The sequence below is a fragment of the Dermacentor variabilis genome, chromosome 5 (genome assembly GCF_050947875.1).
Source record: "Dermacentor variabilis isolate Ectoservices chromosome 5, ASM5094787v1, whole genome shotgun sequence".
NCBI lineage: Eukaryota > Metazoa > Arthropoda > Arachnida > Ixodida > Ixodidae > Dermacentor > Dermacentor variabilis.
Genome location: NC_134572.1, coordinates 170158343 through 170175615, shown reverse-complemented (window position 1 = coordinate 170175615; position 17273 = coordinate 170158343). Strand labels below are relative to the sequence as shown.

Below are 17273 nucleotides of genomic sequence, written 5' to 3'. Positions count from 1 at the left end.
TACTGTGCGAATTGTATATATATTTAAGACTTATGCATGCAAGTGGCGATGTTTCCAACCCTACTAAATGTTGTACATCATTAGAAGAGTTTTTTTTTTTCCTTTTTTTCACGAGTCGTTAGCACTGCCTACTGGAAAGATAAGCAATACTGAGAGACATATCATTCCCGTGCATTTCCCACGCCGTTGATAAAGTACTCTGTCGAAGGAGTCACTGAAGTCAGCAGGGTTTCTTTTTCAGGTTCAAAAAATCACGCAAAGCAATTCGAAGCGAAGGGACCATACAGCAACATATTATTTCTCTAGGCATAGGCTATCCATACACCATTAGAAATGATTTTTAGTTGGCTACCTCTTTTCTTCAAAAAATATAATACACTTTGTCCTGTGTATATATTTAAATATATTGTGTTGTGCATGATGCTTACAGTGAAAATTTTTAAAAGATGTGTAAGGTAAATAATACGGATGAGGTAGCCGCCGGTTAACGCGCTTGTCCTCCTATTGTCGGGATTTGCAGAAATAAAGCGAAAGTATGAATTAAAAGATGTGCACGTCCGCACCGACAATGATGCAGTAAGCTTTTAGCCACAATAAAATTTTAAGTGAAAAGGTAGAGGCAACTCAAAAGAAAGCTCAAATGATGTGGGTAACATAACTCTGAGAAAGACACCTTAAAACGGGGAAGGGTGTAGCCCCCCTCCCGAATAAATCTTGGACTACGGGGGGCGGGGCTCCAGCGCTTCACCCCCCCCCCCCCCCCCCCGTAGTCGGCGCCTATGTGAACGATGCTTACAGCATTGCATTTCGCCTTACAAAACCAACTTCCCGGCGACGCGCCTAACGGTAAATTGAAATTTAACCGCGAAACACCAAGGACAAAACAGTAGAAGGGCCAGTACAAGTGCTTGTGGTGTATATTCTACTACTGTGCCCTTGTTTCGCGCCGCCTTTGATTTATTATGGAACCGTACCTACTCAGCCAAGTGGCAACCTCATCTCATGGTTTTGTATTTACCGCGTTTTACTAGTTCGCCTAAGGGCCGCCTGGCGCCGCACCGGGCGCGTCAACCGCCGCGCCAACAAGTGGTGGCGGAACGCAGTCGTATTAGAAAGAATAAAATAATAATGAAATAAAGGATGCACATGAGCAGGGGGAAGGCCTGTCAGCTCTCGCATATCGGCCTCGCTTTTATGTCGGGCGTCCTGGACATGTGACACGAGAAGCATCGACATGCTACATCTCGTCTGCCGTGTCTTTGACATTGTGAGTGCTATCGAAGTTTGCACACATGTGCGATAGGCGTGATATTCCGCCGAAAGTAACTGCCTGTTCCGAACTGTCAGTGGCCGCTCTCTGCATGCGTTCTAGCACCAGAACGTAAACGGCGCTACGCTGGGAGATACCGCATCGAATATGCGCCATACCCATATTGACGCTATTTCAACGGAACAGTGTAGAAAATACAGCTCACAGAGGTGTTGATCGGACTTGCAATGCAATGCTCGTAACCAGCGTTTGTGACGGTCGGCGTGATCACGATAAATCGCAGTTTATAAAATGTGTGCTGGCGTCGTCGATTTCTACTGCGTTGTCGCATTGTCTATTACTTCCTCCATTTAAGGGGATGACTTGCTTGCCGCCGGCTGCTTAATCGAATAATTCACTTCGGCGCTTTTCGACTGGGAGCTCATTTGAGATCTTGTCGTACGAACAGGCCTTGTGCTTTTATTTCAGCCATAGTGCACCTCGATTACCTTTCAAGGAAAACCTTGTCAGCCAGCGCCTACGCTCTCGGACATCATGCCCACAAAGGTGCGTTGATGAATGTTGTTGAATGTAGAACGACGTTCCGCGCGCCGCGTTCGAGTATCGAGACTTGCAGTAGTCGCTGCACGTCGGCTAGATGTTGCAGGCCGTAAGAAAATATTCGTATGTGCTATGTGCTACACATGAATTACCGCGTGAATTACCACCTGAACTACCCGTTTCGCTGAGATAGCTGCTTTATGCAGCATGCGAATGGTCGCATGTGTTCAGTTAGATGTTCGTTTCAACTCTCCCTGTCGCGGTTGGCCGAGAAAGTTTGTTGAATACCTGATTCACAATACATTGTTGACATTGTGCATGTCATAGACAAATTACCGGTTCAATAGTTTTCCAAATAATTTTACAAGCTGAATGCTAGTAACATTATTTGGAAAATTAAGGGAAAATATGCATAAGCTATGAAATTGAGCATCTGAGGAATGTTTCTATAGTCAAGGCTGTTCTGTATGCTGCACCTCCCTGACTGCCTAGCTACCTCCAAGATAGCTCACAAGACCAACTACAAACTTGTGAACATAGCATCTTTATGCAGCTTACGAATGGTCACATTTGTAAGTTAGGTGTCGCTTTCAACTTTGCCTGTCTCGTTAGCTGGGTGGATGCCTGATTTCCCCTTTATTAACACCTAATTATTTTGTAATAAAATAATTTGATATATCTAGTGCTGCCTCTGTGTACTTTATGCTAACATGGTATGTGCAAATATTGGAGAACTCTGGATAAACCAATCGAATTTAATTCTGTTTCACTTGCTGCTCAAATTGAACAGCTAATATTGGAAACACTGAATATTTGTCAAATAGTTTTAGAATAATTAGCACCAATATGAAAGCATTAGAAAAGCAAAAACATGAGGGATTGATTGTTCTCATTTCCATCCTTGGACTACCTGAATAGAAAGCATAGCCCGTGATTTTATACCACTGTGGGTCCAATTTTTATTTTAGTGCGATGTTCATGCCGACTGCTTGTGTCACACCGATGCTCATGTCGTATCATAATATGATTAGGGGCTTGGTTTATCTGTCGCATTTTATCGCAAGGCATTCTGTTGACCACACTCTCGGCTGTGCTCTGGCACTCTCGCCTTGCTCTAAGAGCTGCAATTTTTAAAACATTTTGTTAATATTTGCTTTTATTTAAGAGATGGTGACAAAATGGTGCGTTGAATACTATAGTCTCTGCCATATAAGAGCTTATTTTTCAGTGCACAGCCACACAGCACCTCACATACTCTGTACACTCACTGCTGTATCGGAAGTTATTTCAAAGCATAGCTTTCTGATCCGCTTTCATTGTTGATTGTAATTGTATTTCAAGCAAAAATGTTGCAGAACTCTTGCACTAAATCGAAACCAGTTGTCTTACAGACAAGCGTTTGACTGATATATATGTTTGATTTAGCATCATCACTATTTGATTCCTATTGATTTGCTTTCAAACTTACCAATCTTGCAACCCTAGGTAATGGTCCCATTCTTGTAATTAATCTTTGGCCTCAGAGGCATCGCCTGGTTTTTACAGGTCAGAGATGACTGCCTAAAAGAGTAAAGTTGTTGCACTTGTGGTTTATTTAACTGCAGGGTCATAGCTCTGTTGGCAGGTGCTGAAAACATAAGCAACGAGCAGTGAGTAAACAAAATTAGAAATAGAATTTAGGTTTATTATTGTGTATTGTGATGTAATGCCTAAGAATTTGCCAGTAGCATTTTGTGAGCTCACTGACGGGTAGAGTACACAGGGTGTTCTGATAATATTCTGATGCCTCCGAGACGAGCTCTATTTACTTCATGAATGTCATTCTCACAATGTTCAGGCAATCATTGGCATACTGTGGGGGCACTCTTGTGCTCCTTTACTCACTGTAAATATAGCTGTGTTTCCTGAATAACCTACAAATATTAATTTGATGTATTAGTTACGTGCATAACTTCATTGCCTGCAGGCATTATTTATTTTTTTACTATACCCTCAGAGCCGTACACATTAGGGAGGAGAGTGGTTACAGCAAACACAAATGCATAATTGAAAATGCAAGCTAGAAAAATCAAGTACAGAGGCTTATGATTATACAGTTTCAGCTAGGGCTTCACAATGTAGTCAGGAAGTGGCTACAAAAATGCACAATGTATACACAAGTGGAGTTAGTTACAAATGTAGAGTGCATAGACATCTGATTGCACAGTATTAGCAGTAGCTGCTTGAATGAAAAGTGGTTCCTTTGAATGTATTAGCAAAAAGGACTGAACCAAAAAGGAATAAGCCTTAGTTTGACATAACCAAAGGCCAACCATGGATCAGTGATTGATTCAAGGAAATGTGTTAAAATTCAGCAGTACATTCATTGTGCAGTGTGGAATGATACTATGGCTTGGGAAAAGTAGTTAAACCTGTAAAATATGAAGCACACTGAATTATTGTGAACAAGTTTTAATGAGCTAACTACTCCTTCCTCAGTGGAATCCCATTAACTGCTTGTATTTAATTTTGGACATGCTAGTGTCTTATAGCAAAGCAGTTCTTTAGGATGAAAGAGAGGTTAAAGCTTTGTCACTACTGATTTGTGTGTCACTTTGTTTTAATTCAGGGTGATCATCCATGCAATGGAAAGGAGGACAAATGTAAATCGAACACTGTGAAGTCTGAACAAATGCCCAGTTCTACAAGCCCTAAACACTGCAAAACGGCCTCGGCACCATTATTGTGCCCTGTCTGCAACAAAGCTTTCGGTCGAAAATATCACCTGGTGAGGCACCTGCAAAATGCAGTTTGTTCTGTAGAACAGAAGCTTTCTTTACCATGTCCTACATGTGGCAAAGTATTTTCCTCGAAGGTAAGCATTTTTTTCTGCATTGGTAATAAATATTGATTATAAGTGAGGGCTGGTCCTAAGACTGTGTAAAAATATCTTGTGCATAAACAGGCAAACATGCAACAAAAATTACACAGCACAAGCACTACTATCAACTGAAGATTTATTTCAGGAAACATTGGGTTGTATGTATAAAAAGTTGTGCATGCATTAACATGCGAAGAATACCTATACAGCAATAAAACCAACACATCTGGTACGTTTGTCAAAACAGGGCTAGATCACAAACTGATACAGGATGTGAAATGGGTGGCAATTATCCCGCTCTAAAATCTAAGCTTGCTTACATGCATTCACTTAGTGCGAATTCGTGTAAGCGTAGGCATCTACTAACGTTTTTCAGTATATAACCCATGTTTTCTTGAATGAACCTTCAGTTCATAGCAGCAGTTGTGCTCTCTTTTCTTCCCTGCATTTGCCTATTCATGTGCTCAATCTTTCTTCATGAATCAATCTCAGTTCACTCTTCCTACTAATACAGTATGCAGTGGATGTTTCAACAAAAAGATAAGCCTGAGTCAGAATTCGTAAATTTTAAGGTGCATCTTGAAAAACACTGCCACAGTGCGGTACTAGAACATTGCAAAGAAGAAATGTTCTAATAGTCCAAGAACAAATGTCTACTGCTAGTTCTTTACGACTTTGTTTTGTTTACCACAGAAGTTTACCTTCTTTTCATAGCTCGTACATTTTCATGAGAGTGCCACTTTTCTAGACTAATAGTGTTGACATGTAGACTCACTTTCAGGCGAAACTCGACTACCACATTACTGTCCATGGCACAACATCAGAAAGTTGCAAAACGTCTCCCCTCAAGCAGTTTGAGTGCCACCAGTGTGGTCGTTTCCTGTGGTCACAGTCTCAGCTGAAGATTCACCAACGAACCCACACCGGGGAGCGACCGTTCACCTGCACCGAGTGTTCCAAGGCGTTTGTCTCCCTGGGTGCTCTGAACAAGCACAAGCTTTCTCACTCGGAGGAAAAGCCCTTCGTATGCCCCCACTGCCCGGCCAGATTTTCCTTAAAAGGAACGCTCAACAGGCACATTCCCACGCACACAGGCATTCGTGCTCACAAGTGTCCCCACTGCCCCAAGGATTTCATCCAGGCTGTGGCACTCCAAGCCCACCTTGTTACTCACACAGGCAGCAACGGTTTTCCCTGCCGCATATGCGGCCACATGTTCTCCCGCAAGGCCCGCATGAAAGAGCACGTGCTGTGCGTTCACGAGGGCCTGCGCAAGTTTAAATGCGACTTATGCGCCAAGTTGTTCTCTCGCAAAGATGATCTCACCACTCACCAGGAGCACAGGCATGGCCTTATCAGCAAGCCTCTAGGCGGTCTTAACCCGGCATGGAGCAGCTTAACACTCATGACGATGGACTCTGGCAGTTTGTCACCTCCCGGGGCTTTCGTTCAAGATGCATTCTTAAAAGACTCTGTGATAACTCATCAGTCAGCGCCAGATATATCACCTGGCTCCTATAGTGCGGCTGCTCATGTGGAGACAAAAAAGCTTAAGCATGATGTTGTAGGTGACAAACCTACCACGCATGATCCATTCCACCAAACTCACACTAATGACGGCCATCTACACGGTAAAACATCATATGTTAAGCCATCAGGTATGAATAAAAATTGTGAGAATAGTAATCCTGTTGCTCTTCTAGATAAAATTTTCCATAACGATGGTCTAAGAGAAGCCCTCCACTCTCAAGAGCAATGCAATAATGCTTGCACTGTAGGCAACCGAAGCATGGATATGAAACATTCATGTACATCTAACGTTTCTGCAAGTTCTAATCGAAACAATGTTTACCTTAAAAGTGAGCACTCATTACAGGAGTCGGAGGAAAATTGCGATACCCTTAAAAACCGCATAGAGGAGTTTCTCTGCTTCCTCATTGAAAAACCAATACTCAAGAGGCTTGGGTGGCCCAGTGCACATTTAAGTGACTTGTTGGAGGCTGTGATCCGTCACTGTGGCTGCAGCCCATCCGAGTCTGAGTTTGACTCTCTTGCCGATAAGCTTAGAGAAAACTGCAAGGTACTGTTTACCAAAGTACTTGAAGACGATGTTGCTGGGAAGCTTCTTGATGACGATGAGTCTGTAGATGTTGTACTTGATAAGGTCCTAGAGCTAGCCAGGCTGAGCTAATGTGTATGTCTGACAATGCTTTGTAATGTGGTTGATATCTTTTTTGACACCCCAAAAAACATAGAAGACTAGGATAGTGGCAACAAATGGTGAAATTAAGGAGCCCTTTGATTATGGTTGCTTTTCTTTCATTAAACAATTAGGAACCTTACAGGGGAGAGTGTTTGCCACAAAAGAGCATAAATAATCACTAGGAGGCAAGTTTCCTTCTTTTGAGTGTTAATTTTGATGTCACTTTCTCATTGTGCATAGTATGCAACAGGCAAGACCACTGTGGCCGTGTTGATAGTTCGAATTGCAGTTAATCTGTTATCGATACTACGTTGCTAATAGAGGAGTTGTATGAATGTCAAGGATATGATTACTGAATGTAATTGGTGTGGAAGATATGTACAAAGCTTGATGGGAATATGTCAGAAGAGCATTGAAAAGATAGTCAATTCAGGATTTATTTGTTTGTTGCAGTTCAGTTTTCTGAACCTGTTTTTGGCGTGGAAATCGTTTTTGGTGCTGACCTTTTTTTTATGATTTTCTACGTGTTTGTGGTAGACATACAGGCGTGCACTTCCACATTTAGTGAATGGAGCTTTAAGCAACAACAGTATTGTGGGGTTTCAGTTTAGTAGCATTCCCTTCACATTCCTTGTCTACTTCTAATTGTGTGAAAGATTGAGTACCCTGAGACCTGATATTGGGTCACTGAAGTGCACAGATCCTTTGTGAAGATCACTGCTTATAGCATGCCTATAGCATTTCAATGCTGTGGCTCAGTTAATGCAGTACTTATAATTATTTGAATCTAGATACGGGCATCTGTAACTTACTTTGATACGTAGATCATGTATAAGCTGGGGCTCTGGGAGTGTATTTGGCAGTGCGGGGGGCAAGAGCTGGGATTCGTTCTGCCTACACGAACTTTTTTGTCACTGCGAAACAAGGGCCTAATTTACTATAGTAGAGGGTAGCCAACCCTTAGGACTATGGGGGCGATGCCCCCTTGCAGTAAAACCTGTCTGCCCCTCCCCCCACCTATCCTGACCCTGTTTCTGGAGCCCTTGTGTTCAGATCCTCACCAGAACATTAACTGGATCTCGACTTGGTATATTGCTCAAAAAATGTCCTGTCCTGTGCTCTTACCAGGAGTTCATTCCAAGTGCATCTCAAACACTTTGACGTGTGCATAGCTACCATTCTAACGCAGGCTATTTACAAGGCTGTGTTATGCTCATTCCTTTTTTTTTTCATTCTGTGAACATCTGTCATGCAAAAGAAGTCCAGGTCATGAACATGCATTGCCTTTGTCTGAAATTCCAGTAGTCGTTCTGCCATGTGCAAAGTGTCATAACTTAAAAACTTTCAGGGAAATGTCAGTGCTGTAACTTCGTCAATCGTAGAACCCTTCTTTTGAAGTGTATGAAGGGGCATCGAACACATGTATGTGTAAATGGCCTATCTGTGCAAGAATCTTGCTGATGTTTCTGGTAGGTTTTTATTTTTCAGTGGTTTATTTCATGTACTATGTTCTAATTCATGTAATCCAATGGCCAATAATATTTCACCTGAAAACTAATTCTCATGCCAGCTTTATCAAGTGTTTAGCTAGCAATATGAGAATTTAATGTTTCTTGAATGTGAACTACCTCACTTGTGTGCGTCTAATAGGCCGGGTGTGGTAACATGGTTTACATGTGGCCAGAATTAGTCAAGATGTAAAAGGAGGTGTGAAGAGCTATCTTTAACTAGGTTCATTCGCTGTAATTCAGTGAAAGCATTCCTATCACTATTGAAAGTTTGTGAAAAGCAGATGAGCTAAAATTTTGAAGAAAAAAAGAAATAACTTCTTTGTTGGCATTTGTGTGCAGTGGAATCCAGGAGACATAACCAGATAATATGAATAGTAGGGGAAACTACTCAATTTTTCTTGTGTTGATGGTTACTTAAAACATAATTGATGAATGAAAATTGCACCATCATGATGAAAGTTATACCATCATGGTATTGCACTCAGGCATCCTCTATGTTTACTTGGCATTATTTGTGCCATTTATTGTGAGAAAAATAGTATGTCTGTCAAAAAGCTGTGAAGCATTGAGTGTGCCATTATAGCCCCTTTGTAATTTGCATGTGCATTATGTATTCAGAGATGCAAATTCAATGCATTTAATATGAAGGCTTGTTGTTTGACCCGGTAAGACCCGGTAATAATTGTGGCATTACTTTATTGAGAGTATGTTGAGATGAGCTTTGTGCATAATTTCTGTGATATGGATGATCAAATTGTAATTCTCGAAATAAACCATTTTCTCCCATTGACCTAAAAATTTGTCTTTTCCTTTTAATTGTTTATGACAGCAACCTAAATGCTTGAATTCGATTATGCTATTCTAGCAGGTTTAGGCTGCTAAGCAGAAGATATCCATTGGGATTCTACCATGCAGTATTAGTAATAGGCCATGGTAAACCAATGACGAGTCTAGCACGAGCAAGCAAAGCAATCAGCAGCGGCCACAATCAGTTTTGTTACTGGCCAGGGGTGTTTTGGTTGTGAAGGAGGATTACACCTTCAAGTACGACACTCGACTGCATTATAGGGCTGCTTGTTGGGGACACTTGTGTTGCACAACGTGACACAGTCTGAAGCAATATAATTGTTTATTTGTATGACACAGTGACCAGCGTCACCTTTGGTGGTCACCTAATTTTCAGATGTGATTTTTATTGCGAAGCAATACTACTTTAGGTCGCACTTCAGCCCGTTCCGTGGCGAGGCGGTGGTAGGCACGATTGACCTTTAGCGTGACCTCGCTGCGTGACGTCACACCAGCTGTGTAAAAACGGGGCCCCATCTCACGCCGTCGCGAGGCGAGGCGGTAGCCACCAACGGCGGCCTAACTCCCGCTCCTCTCACCAGGGGCGCTACGGTCGGTGTGACGTCACAGCAGCTGTGTAAAAACGGGGCCCCATTAGGGTGGCTAGAATGGGGAGGTGTGAAGACCGGCCTCCGGAAGCTGGCCCCAAAACGCGTTCCTGCCACGTGACGGCGCTGCCGGCCGGGGCGCCGTTTCGGGCGCCGTAGTTTCTCGGGGCGTCTGCATACCTCCGGGCGGGAAAATGATTTGGTAGCGCTTAGCTTTTGCGTTTGAATGCGTTAAAATCTGACCAGACTTTTTTCTCTACATTTAGATGCTGAGAGAATTTAATGATGTTTCGCTGCTCTCATTCCACATGGAAACAGCGAGCACCGACTACGCAGCCGACACAGCAACGCTTTTTGCGACCACCTCTTGCCGAGATTAGCGCGCGTATGCCTTACCGAAAATGTAGTTCATAGGAATTGCCGCGCAAGGCCAGCGCATTGGAATAACCTTGAATGTGTCGCCCGCACATAAGTCACATATTTGGGATTGTAACATTACTTTAAATGGAAGAAGTTCATGCAATATATCAGCATTGTTGTGAAGAAATTCTAGACAGTACAAAGCGCTTGCGACTTAATACGTGTTTATTGGAAATAACAATTATTGCATAACATCACATTTTTACAAAACGCAGGGCTTAACCTTCTTGGCTTTGTTGTGGATGACACACTGATTTAAGCTTTTGAGGAAATGTGAATGCGTACGTGTTATACAATAAAACCTAGGCACTGATCCTGTTAGATCAGCGGAATGCCTCCTGCAGCCAATCTGTGGCACATTGGCTGCTAGAAGCAAGAAATTCTTGACAACTTTTGCGTGCAGTCGCGTAGTGCTAAATGCACGAGTGAACCTGTCGTCGAGTGTCTGAATGAGTTTGTATAGACATGCTGAGGGATACAGAAGCCCCCTCCCCCCCCCCCCCCCCGGGACGCGGTCCCGTATGACAACAGCAGAAGTCGGTCGAGAATACAAAGCTTGGACCATCTGCCGAAAACCCACACTAAAACCAGCCTCTTCCAGAACACGGAAAAGGAACCTATGGCTAATGATGTCGAAAGCCTTCTCCTGATCGAAGGAGCTAAGAATACCGGGAAGTTTCCTGGTATTTCCCTCCAGGAGAAGGTCCCTCACTGCTAAACCGTGAAGCTGAGTAGAGCGCCCCTGGACACTACATGCCTAGTATGGACCCAAAACAGTGCTGAGCACGGGTGTGAGTCGCGTACACGGGCACTTTGCTATGAGCTTATAATCGCAGTTCAAAAGCGTGATTGGACGCCACGCTCTCAGATCGGAGCTCTTCGACTCGTCCTTACAAAAGAGAGAGATTAGCCCCTCTCGTTGAGGCGCTGACAAAGTCCCTTCACCGAGTAGCCTGTTCACCAGTGATGTGAACGGCTTCACTAACAGTGTCCAAAATTTAACATAAAATTCGACTGTCACACCATCGGATCCTGGACTGCGATTACGCTTCGTAGGCTTCAAGGCCGAAAATAGCTCGTCCTCATCTATGACTGAGTCGCACACTTGTGGCGGCTCAGCTGGTGAAGCAAACGGACAGCTGGAGAGGCAACTGGAGAGGCACACAAGGTCATGTAAAACTGCCTCGCCAGTGCAAGAACTCCATCTAGTGAGTCGACTATGCTACCATCACTTGGATCTATTAGGGAAAAGAGAGTTGTGTCCTTCCTTGAATGATGCTTACGTAGGACGTTTCCGCTGCACCACGCTTCCATTTCCCACAGCTCTGCTCAGGCTGTGTCCCTCAAGCCGTCCCAGCGTCACTGCAGGAGAATCCGAAGTTTCTTTCGGAGTGAAGCCAGAGCCGAAGCAACACCAGGCCCGCCGGACATTGGCCTCGAGAGCAGGAGGATCGCGTCGGAGACGATTTTAATCTCCCCACGCTCCTCGTGCGCTCGAAGCTTGCCCCAAGACCTGAAGCACTCACGCACTCTGACCTTCACGTCATCCCATTCTGTGCCACTTATATTCGCTGCGTTGTGAAGCGATCGAAATTTAGGAAACGCGAGAAAAATACAGCTGCACTATACCTACCACGAGAGTTGCTTTGCACTGCACCGTGGCCTACAAGACTGACAAGCTAACGACGCCCCCGCGCTAGCCACCCTAGCCGCGCCCCCGACGGAAGCGCCAAATTTTACCCAAGTGGGAGGAACGCGTAGCGGGCCCTCCCTAGGCAATGGCGGCGGCGCCGCGGTCTTCACACCTCCCAGTTCTAGCCACCCTAGCCCCATCTCACGCCGTCGCGAGGCGAGGCGGTAGTAAAGTGTACTAGACCGTTGGCTTTAGCGGTAGCCACCAACGGCGGCCTAACTCCCGCTCCTCTCACCAGGGGCGCTACGGTCACTATTGCTTCGCAATCACCAGGTTTAACCAAGCTAAGCCACCGACGTTTTTTTTTATATATGTTTTGCTTTGCCTGGGTGCACAGACGTATTGTTAAAATTAATGGGCACTTTGCACCAGCCAGGCTTGCACTGCGACTCATCACTTCAGTGTGGCTGTTTCCATCTGCTGAGGCTGTGCAGAATGATAATCCACTCTTGGCGACACATTCTCGTTTTATCACTCATATGAGCTGACGGAGCTAGGGATTTAGCTGCTGCTTAAAGGTTGCACTAAAGAATGCAGTCCGATCGTTATTCATGGAGCTGTGAGAAACATGGGTATGTATAACAAGAATGCTCAAACTTTCACATTCGAGCACAACCATGCAGGGCAGGCTCAGTTCGTAGTCTTCTAGGATGTAGAAAGTACTTGCGTGAGGCAAATGTCAAGGCAAGGCTCACGAACGTGGGAGTGTGTGACAGAGATGCCCATTAAGATGCAAATGATCTGAGGCATATCCTAGGTAGACTGACCATGTTAATTCAAACTTACGTGTACATTCAAAATATGTGAAGGCGCCACCATTTGCCTTCCTTGAAGTGGAGTAGAGCACCTAGAACACTCTATAGTGCATGACCAGGGTCAGCTTTAAAGGGAGAAATGGGGAACGAACCCCTAATATTTCCTCCTGTCTCCCTGCCTCAGCATAAATGTCCCAGTGCCGCCCCTACGCACGATGGCCTCGCGTCGGAATGCACCTGGCAAAATGCGGTGCACATAATAGTTTTCTGCAGTAATTTTTAAAGGGAACAGGTCGATCCACCACCATGGGAATGATGGTTAGTGCGTGTTTTTGTGCAGTAGCATAGCCAGAGGGGAGCACACCGGCCATGTACCCCAGCCCCCTCCAAAATAAAAATTTCTGACCATGCCACTGGATTTGTCTGATCGTGCTTGTGGCCTTGTTATGCTCATCTTGCTTAATCGGCCTAAATTTCAAAGCAATATTTGTGCATCTCTGAATGCAGAGGGCAATTACGTAATCGGAACTAATTGCAGCGGTTCTCCCTGACCAGGTGGCAAAGTCTCGACGTGCTGGCTCACCCACGAGGAAAAAAGTCCGGCGTTCTTTTTTAAAAACCATAATATTTTAAAATGGTGTCAATAGTTATAGATAGCCAATAGACGAGGTACCGAAACGGAAACGGGTAGCTGCTTCGTGTGAAAGCTGCGATGAGTCGATGACGTCAGATCCTACAATACCGTAGTGTAAACATGTACTACACGTGGTGCTCGCCAATAAAGCGAAGCTGACGATGTCTTCTGACGACATAGGGAGCTTTTCCAGCTCTTTCGAACTAGACAGCGGCGATTTCAGCGACGATATGAGCGCTGAAGGATCGCCGTTCGCGTTTCATCCGCCGCCGCCGCACGAGGCAGCAGATGATGTGCTCCGAGCTCAAAGCATGGTACTGCGGCAAGACGAAGAGAAGCACCAGTTATCCCGCCTGTCAAAACGATGATTGTCGGCCGTTGCTCGTAGAAAATGCGCCAGCTTCGTCGTTTTTGGGCGAGTTGGCGGTGTAGCCTCTCACGTCACAAACACAGGGTGGCCACTAAAACGTCATGCATTCGTGGGTATGAGTAGGGTACACGCGACCAATCTTTAAAATCTATTTTCAGTGAAACTAAATGACTTGCAGTCATATCGTTTGGCACAGATAATCAGAGTGCAATAGAAAACATACACTCCAACCTCGTTATAACGAAGTTGAAGGAAAGCCGAAATTACTTTGTTATATCCATTAGTTCGCTATAGCGACTATTGGCCTTTAGTGTGTACCCAACGGGGTGCACAGTTGTCAACAAGGAAATAAGACGGCTCAGTGGCTACCGCTACGCGTCCACGCATGCGCTGAAATATGAATAAGACAAAGGAATCTTCCGCGTGTGCAACACGCGACTATATCACCTGACGCGACAGCCTTTAGATATCAGCCTTCTGTTCCATTGTGATGGCATGGTGATGGTCTTTCGCGTCCTCTTTCCACTTTGCTCGTCGCGATCAAGTAGCACGTGGCGCACAACGTTGCGATGAGCCGGTGTTTGGATCGCACCGCTGGTACGATCTGTTGGGAACTCGGCGCTGACGCCCGTGGTTGTACCTGGGTCGCAAGCCCCAAGGGTAGCGTTGGCCTGGCGGCCTGGGGTACAACTGGAAGCATCCGAAGGTCCCGGCAAAGCATGAGTCGACTGGTAACAACGAAACAACTTGTTTATTTTAACATCGCAAAGAGTTGGCGGTCAGGTTTGACCGAAGTAGAGAGACGGGAGAGCACTTCACTCAACAGAAGAAATCGGAGCCCTCCTTTTGGCGTCCGGGGGCAGCTGTTTTTATACTCTCGCAGTTGAGGGCAAGAAGGAACCCCTCAAAAGACGAGCACGTGAATGTACAATGGGCTAATGGTGACGCACACTGTCGTAGCGCTGCCGTAGCACCATGTCGAGCACAATCTCGTAGCACCCTGTCGTAGCGCTGCCGGTCGGGCACAATGACTGTAATGAGAGGATGATCCCTGCTTTCGCATCGCCTGGTTCGGGCACAATGACTGGAATGAGAGGGTGATCCTTTGCGGTCGCATCGCCGCAGTCGCGCCTGGAAACACCTGCCGATGAGCGTTGCGGCGACGACGATCGGGCCAAAATGTCTGCCGCCCCGCCGCAGTCGCGCCGGCAAAACCACGTGTCGCAGGCGAAACGCAACAGACCGCCCCGCCGGGGGAAGGAGATCCCGATGGACAGGGGACTGCATCCGCTGTCCGGAGGGATGTCGCTCGATGATGCTCATAACCGAAGTCGGGCGTCCCTCGACGTTTCTTGAGCGCAGCGCACAGAGAAGGCCTCGTTCTCTCGTTCAGGTTCGCACGGGACACTGCAAAGTGACTTCGGGAGAGTTCACATTTTTGTTCTCGTTCCCGGCAAGCGTTAGAACTACGCTGAAACTCAACCGCTCAGTCAGCAAGCACGGCACAACCCTCACTAAGCCCTGCCAGGCTCTTTCCCCTTTTTATACCACTGCCTAGTTCCTTACAGTAGTCTAGCATCACTCAGAACGCGTCCACAAATTGAAAAATTGCACTAGAAAGCATATCATCACTTTGAAACACTAAACAAAAGCAATATGTTAAAAAAAATCCTGCCTCAGGAAGAAAAACATCAGTAACAAACAATTTTGAGGCTGATTCCTACGTTAGGGGCTTCGACTTAAGCCATCGGCGTTACCGTTGAGACTCCCCTTTTTGTAACGCACCTCAAAGGAATATTGTTGTAAAGCGAGGCTCCAGCGCAGGAGGCGGCCATTTTTGGGAGAGATGGTCTGCAGCCATTGGAGAGGGCAGTGATCCGTCTCAATGATAAACCGCGAGCCGGCTAGATAGCATGACAATTTCTGAACGGCCCACACGAGACACGCACACTCTTTCTCGGTGGCGCTATACGCCTGCTCACGACTGGACAGCTTACGACTAGCATACAGGACGGGGTGTTCTACTTCTCCATTTTCCCGTTGGCACAGTACAACGCCCATGCCTCGCTCACTAGCATCGCACTGAACAACGAACCCTTTTGTATAGTCTGGCGATCGTAGCACAGGCTGGTTTGTTCGGGCACTCTTTAGGGCGCTAAAAGCTCTTTCCTTTGTCTCGTCCCAGACGACTGTTTGAGGCTCTGTTTTTCTTAGAGCATCCGTCAGGGGAGCCGCGATATCAGAGTACCTAGGGATGTACCTCTGATAGTAGCCGGCGACACCCAAGAACGACCGAATATCGGTCTTGGTGCGCGGTTGCGGAAAGTCTCGCACAGCGGCCACTTTTATTTCAGAGGGGCGGCGACGACCCTGACCAATCACGTGACCGAGGTAGACAACCTCGGCCTGTGCTAACTGGCACTTAGGAGCCTTGACTGTCAAGCCCGCTTCGCGCAGGCGGGTTAGCACTGCCCGCAAGTGTGCCATATGCTCAGACCAGGATGCGGAGAATATCGCTACGTCGTCTAGATACGGTAAAGCGAATTCTTGCTGTCCCCGCAACACTTTATCCATGAGACTTGAAAAACAGTATGGCGCGTTCTTCAAACCAAAACTCAACACTTTAGGACGGAATGTTCCCATTGGTGAAATGAACGCCGCATACCTACTAGCCTCTTCTGTAAGTGGAACCTGCCAATAACCCCTGACAAGATCTAGGGTGGAAATAAACTGAGCGCTACTAACTTTCTCAAGGCGCTCCTCGATGTTAGGGATCGGATAAATTTGATCCTTAGTGATGGAATTAAGCCTGCGGTAGTCGACGCAAGGACGAGGTTCCTTGCCCGGTACCTCAACTAAAATCAAAGGGGAGGTATAATCACTCTCACCTGCCTCAATAACACCGAGCTGTAGCATTTTCTTTACCTCAGCCTCCATAATATCGCTCTGGCGGGGTGACACCCGATAGGCCTTGGATCGTACTGGCTCTGTGGAGGTAAGTTCTATATCATGAGTAAGTACAGAAGTCCTACCAGGCCTCTCAGAGAACAGACCTTGAAACTCTTGTAATAGCTGGTGTAGTTCGGTTTTCTGCTCGGGCGACAGCGGTGCTTTACTGATAAGGTCACTAATGACTTGACCGGTGTCTTCCCTGTTCGTCACTGAGCCTAGTCCCGGAAGCTCGACCGGAAGCTCTTCAGGAACGTTTACCATCATGCACACCACTGCTTCCCTTTGTCTATAAGGTTTGAGCAGATTACAGTGGTAAACTTGCTGTGCTTTCCGCTTTCCTGGCAGACTTACCACGTAGTTAACGTCCGACAGTTTCTGAACAATTCGTGCTGGGCCCTCCCACTGCACGTTGTTGCGTTTCGCCTGCGACACGTGGTTTTGCCGGCGCGACTGCGGCGGGGCGGCAGACATTTTGGCCCGATCGTCGTCGCCGCAACGCTCATCGGCAGGTGTTTCCAGGCGCGACTGCGGCGATGCGACCGCAAAGGATCACCCTCGCATTCCAGTCATTGTGCCAGAACCAGGCGCTGCGAAAGCAGGGATCATCCTCTCATTACAGTCATTGTGCCCGACCGGCAGCGCTACAACAGGGTGCTACGAGATCGTGCTCG

The 17273-nt window shown here is 46.1% G+C and overlaps 1 protein-coding gene across 4 annotated transcripts; it reads left to right on the top strand.

Annotated features, from left to right (window-relative positions):
* The first annotated feature begins 1123 nt into the window (after positions 1-1123).
* Positions 1124-9182, top strand: LOC142583334 (uncharacterized). Of its 4 annotated transcripts, XM_075693757.1 has the most exons (4): positions 1132-1267; positions 1739-1816; positions 4419-4664; positions 5440-9182. In XM_075693757.1, exons 2-4 carry the CDS (start codon positions 1805-1807, stop codon positions 6859-6861), a joined length of 1680 nt encoding a protein of 559 aa, XP_075549872.1. In that variant the 5' UTR covers positions 1132-1267; positions 1739-1804; the 3' UTR covers positions 6862-9182. The 4 variants fall into 4 exon arrangements, with proteins under 4 accessions (XP_075549873.1, XP_075549871.1, XP_075549870.1 ...); XM_075693758.1 differs by lacking the exon at positions 1739-1816 and having other exon boundaries at positions 1124-1267; positions 4419-4577; positions 5452-9182; XM_075693756.1 differs by lacking the exon at positions 1739-1816 and having other exon boundaries at positions 1124-1267; positions 5452-9182.
* Positions 9183-17273: the final 8091 nt, after the last annotated feature.

Coding starts and splice junctions, on each gene's coding strand:
- LOC142583334 (XM_075693755.1), top strand. CDS start 1,235: ATGCTACATCTCGTCTGCCGTGTCTTTGACATT. Junction 1,268..4,418: donor TCTGCCGTGTCTTTGACATT/GTGAGTGCTATC, acceptor GTTTTAATTCAG/GGTGATCATCCATGCAATGG. Junction 4,665..5,439: donor GCAAAGTATTTTCCTCGAAG/GTAAGCATTTTT, acceptor GTTGACATGTAG/ACTCACTTTCAGGCGAAACT.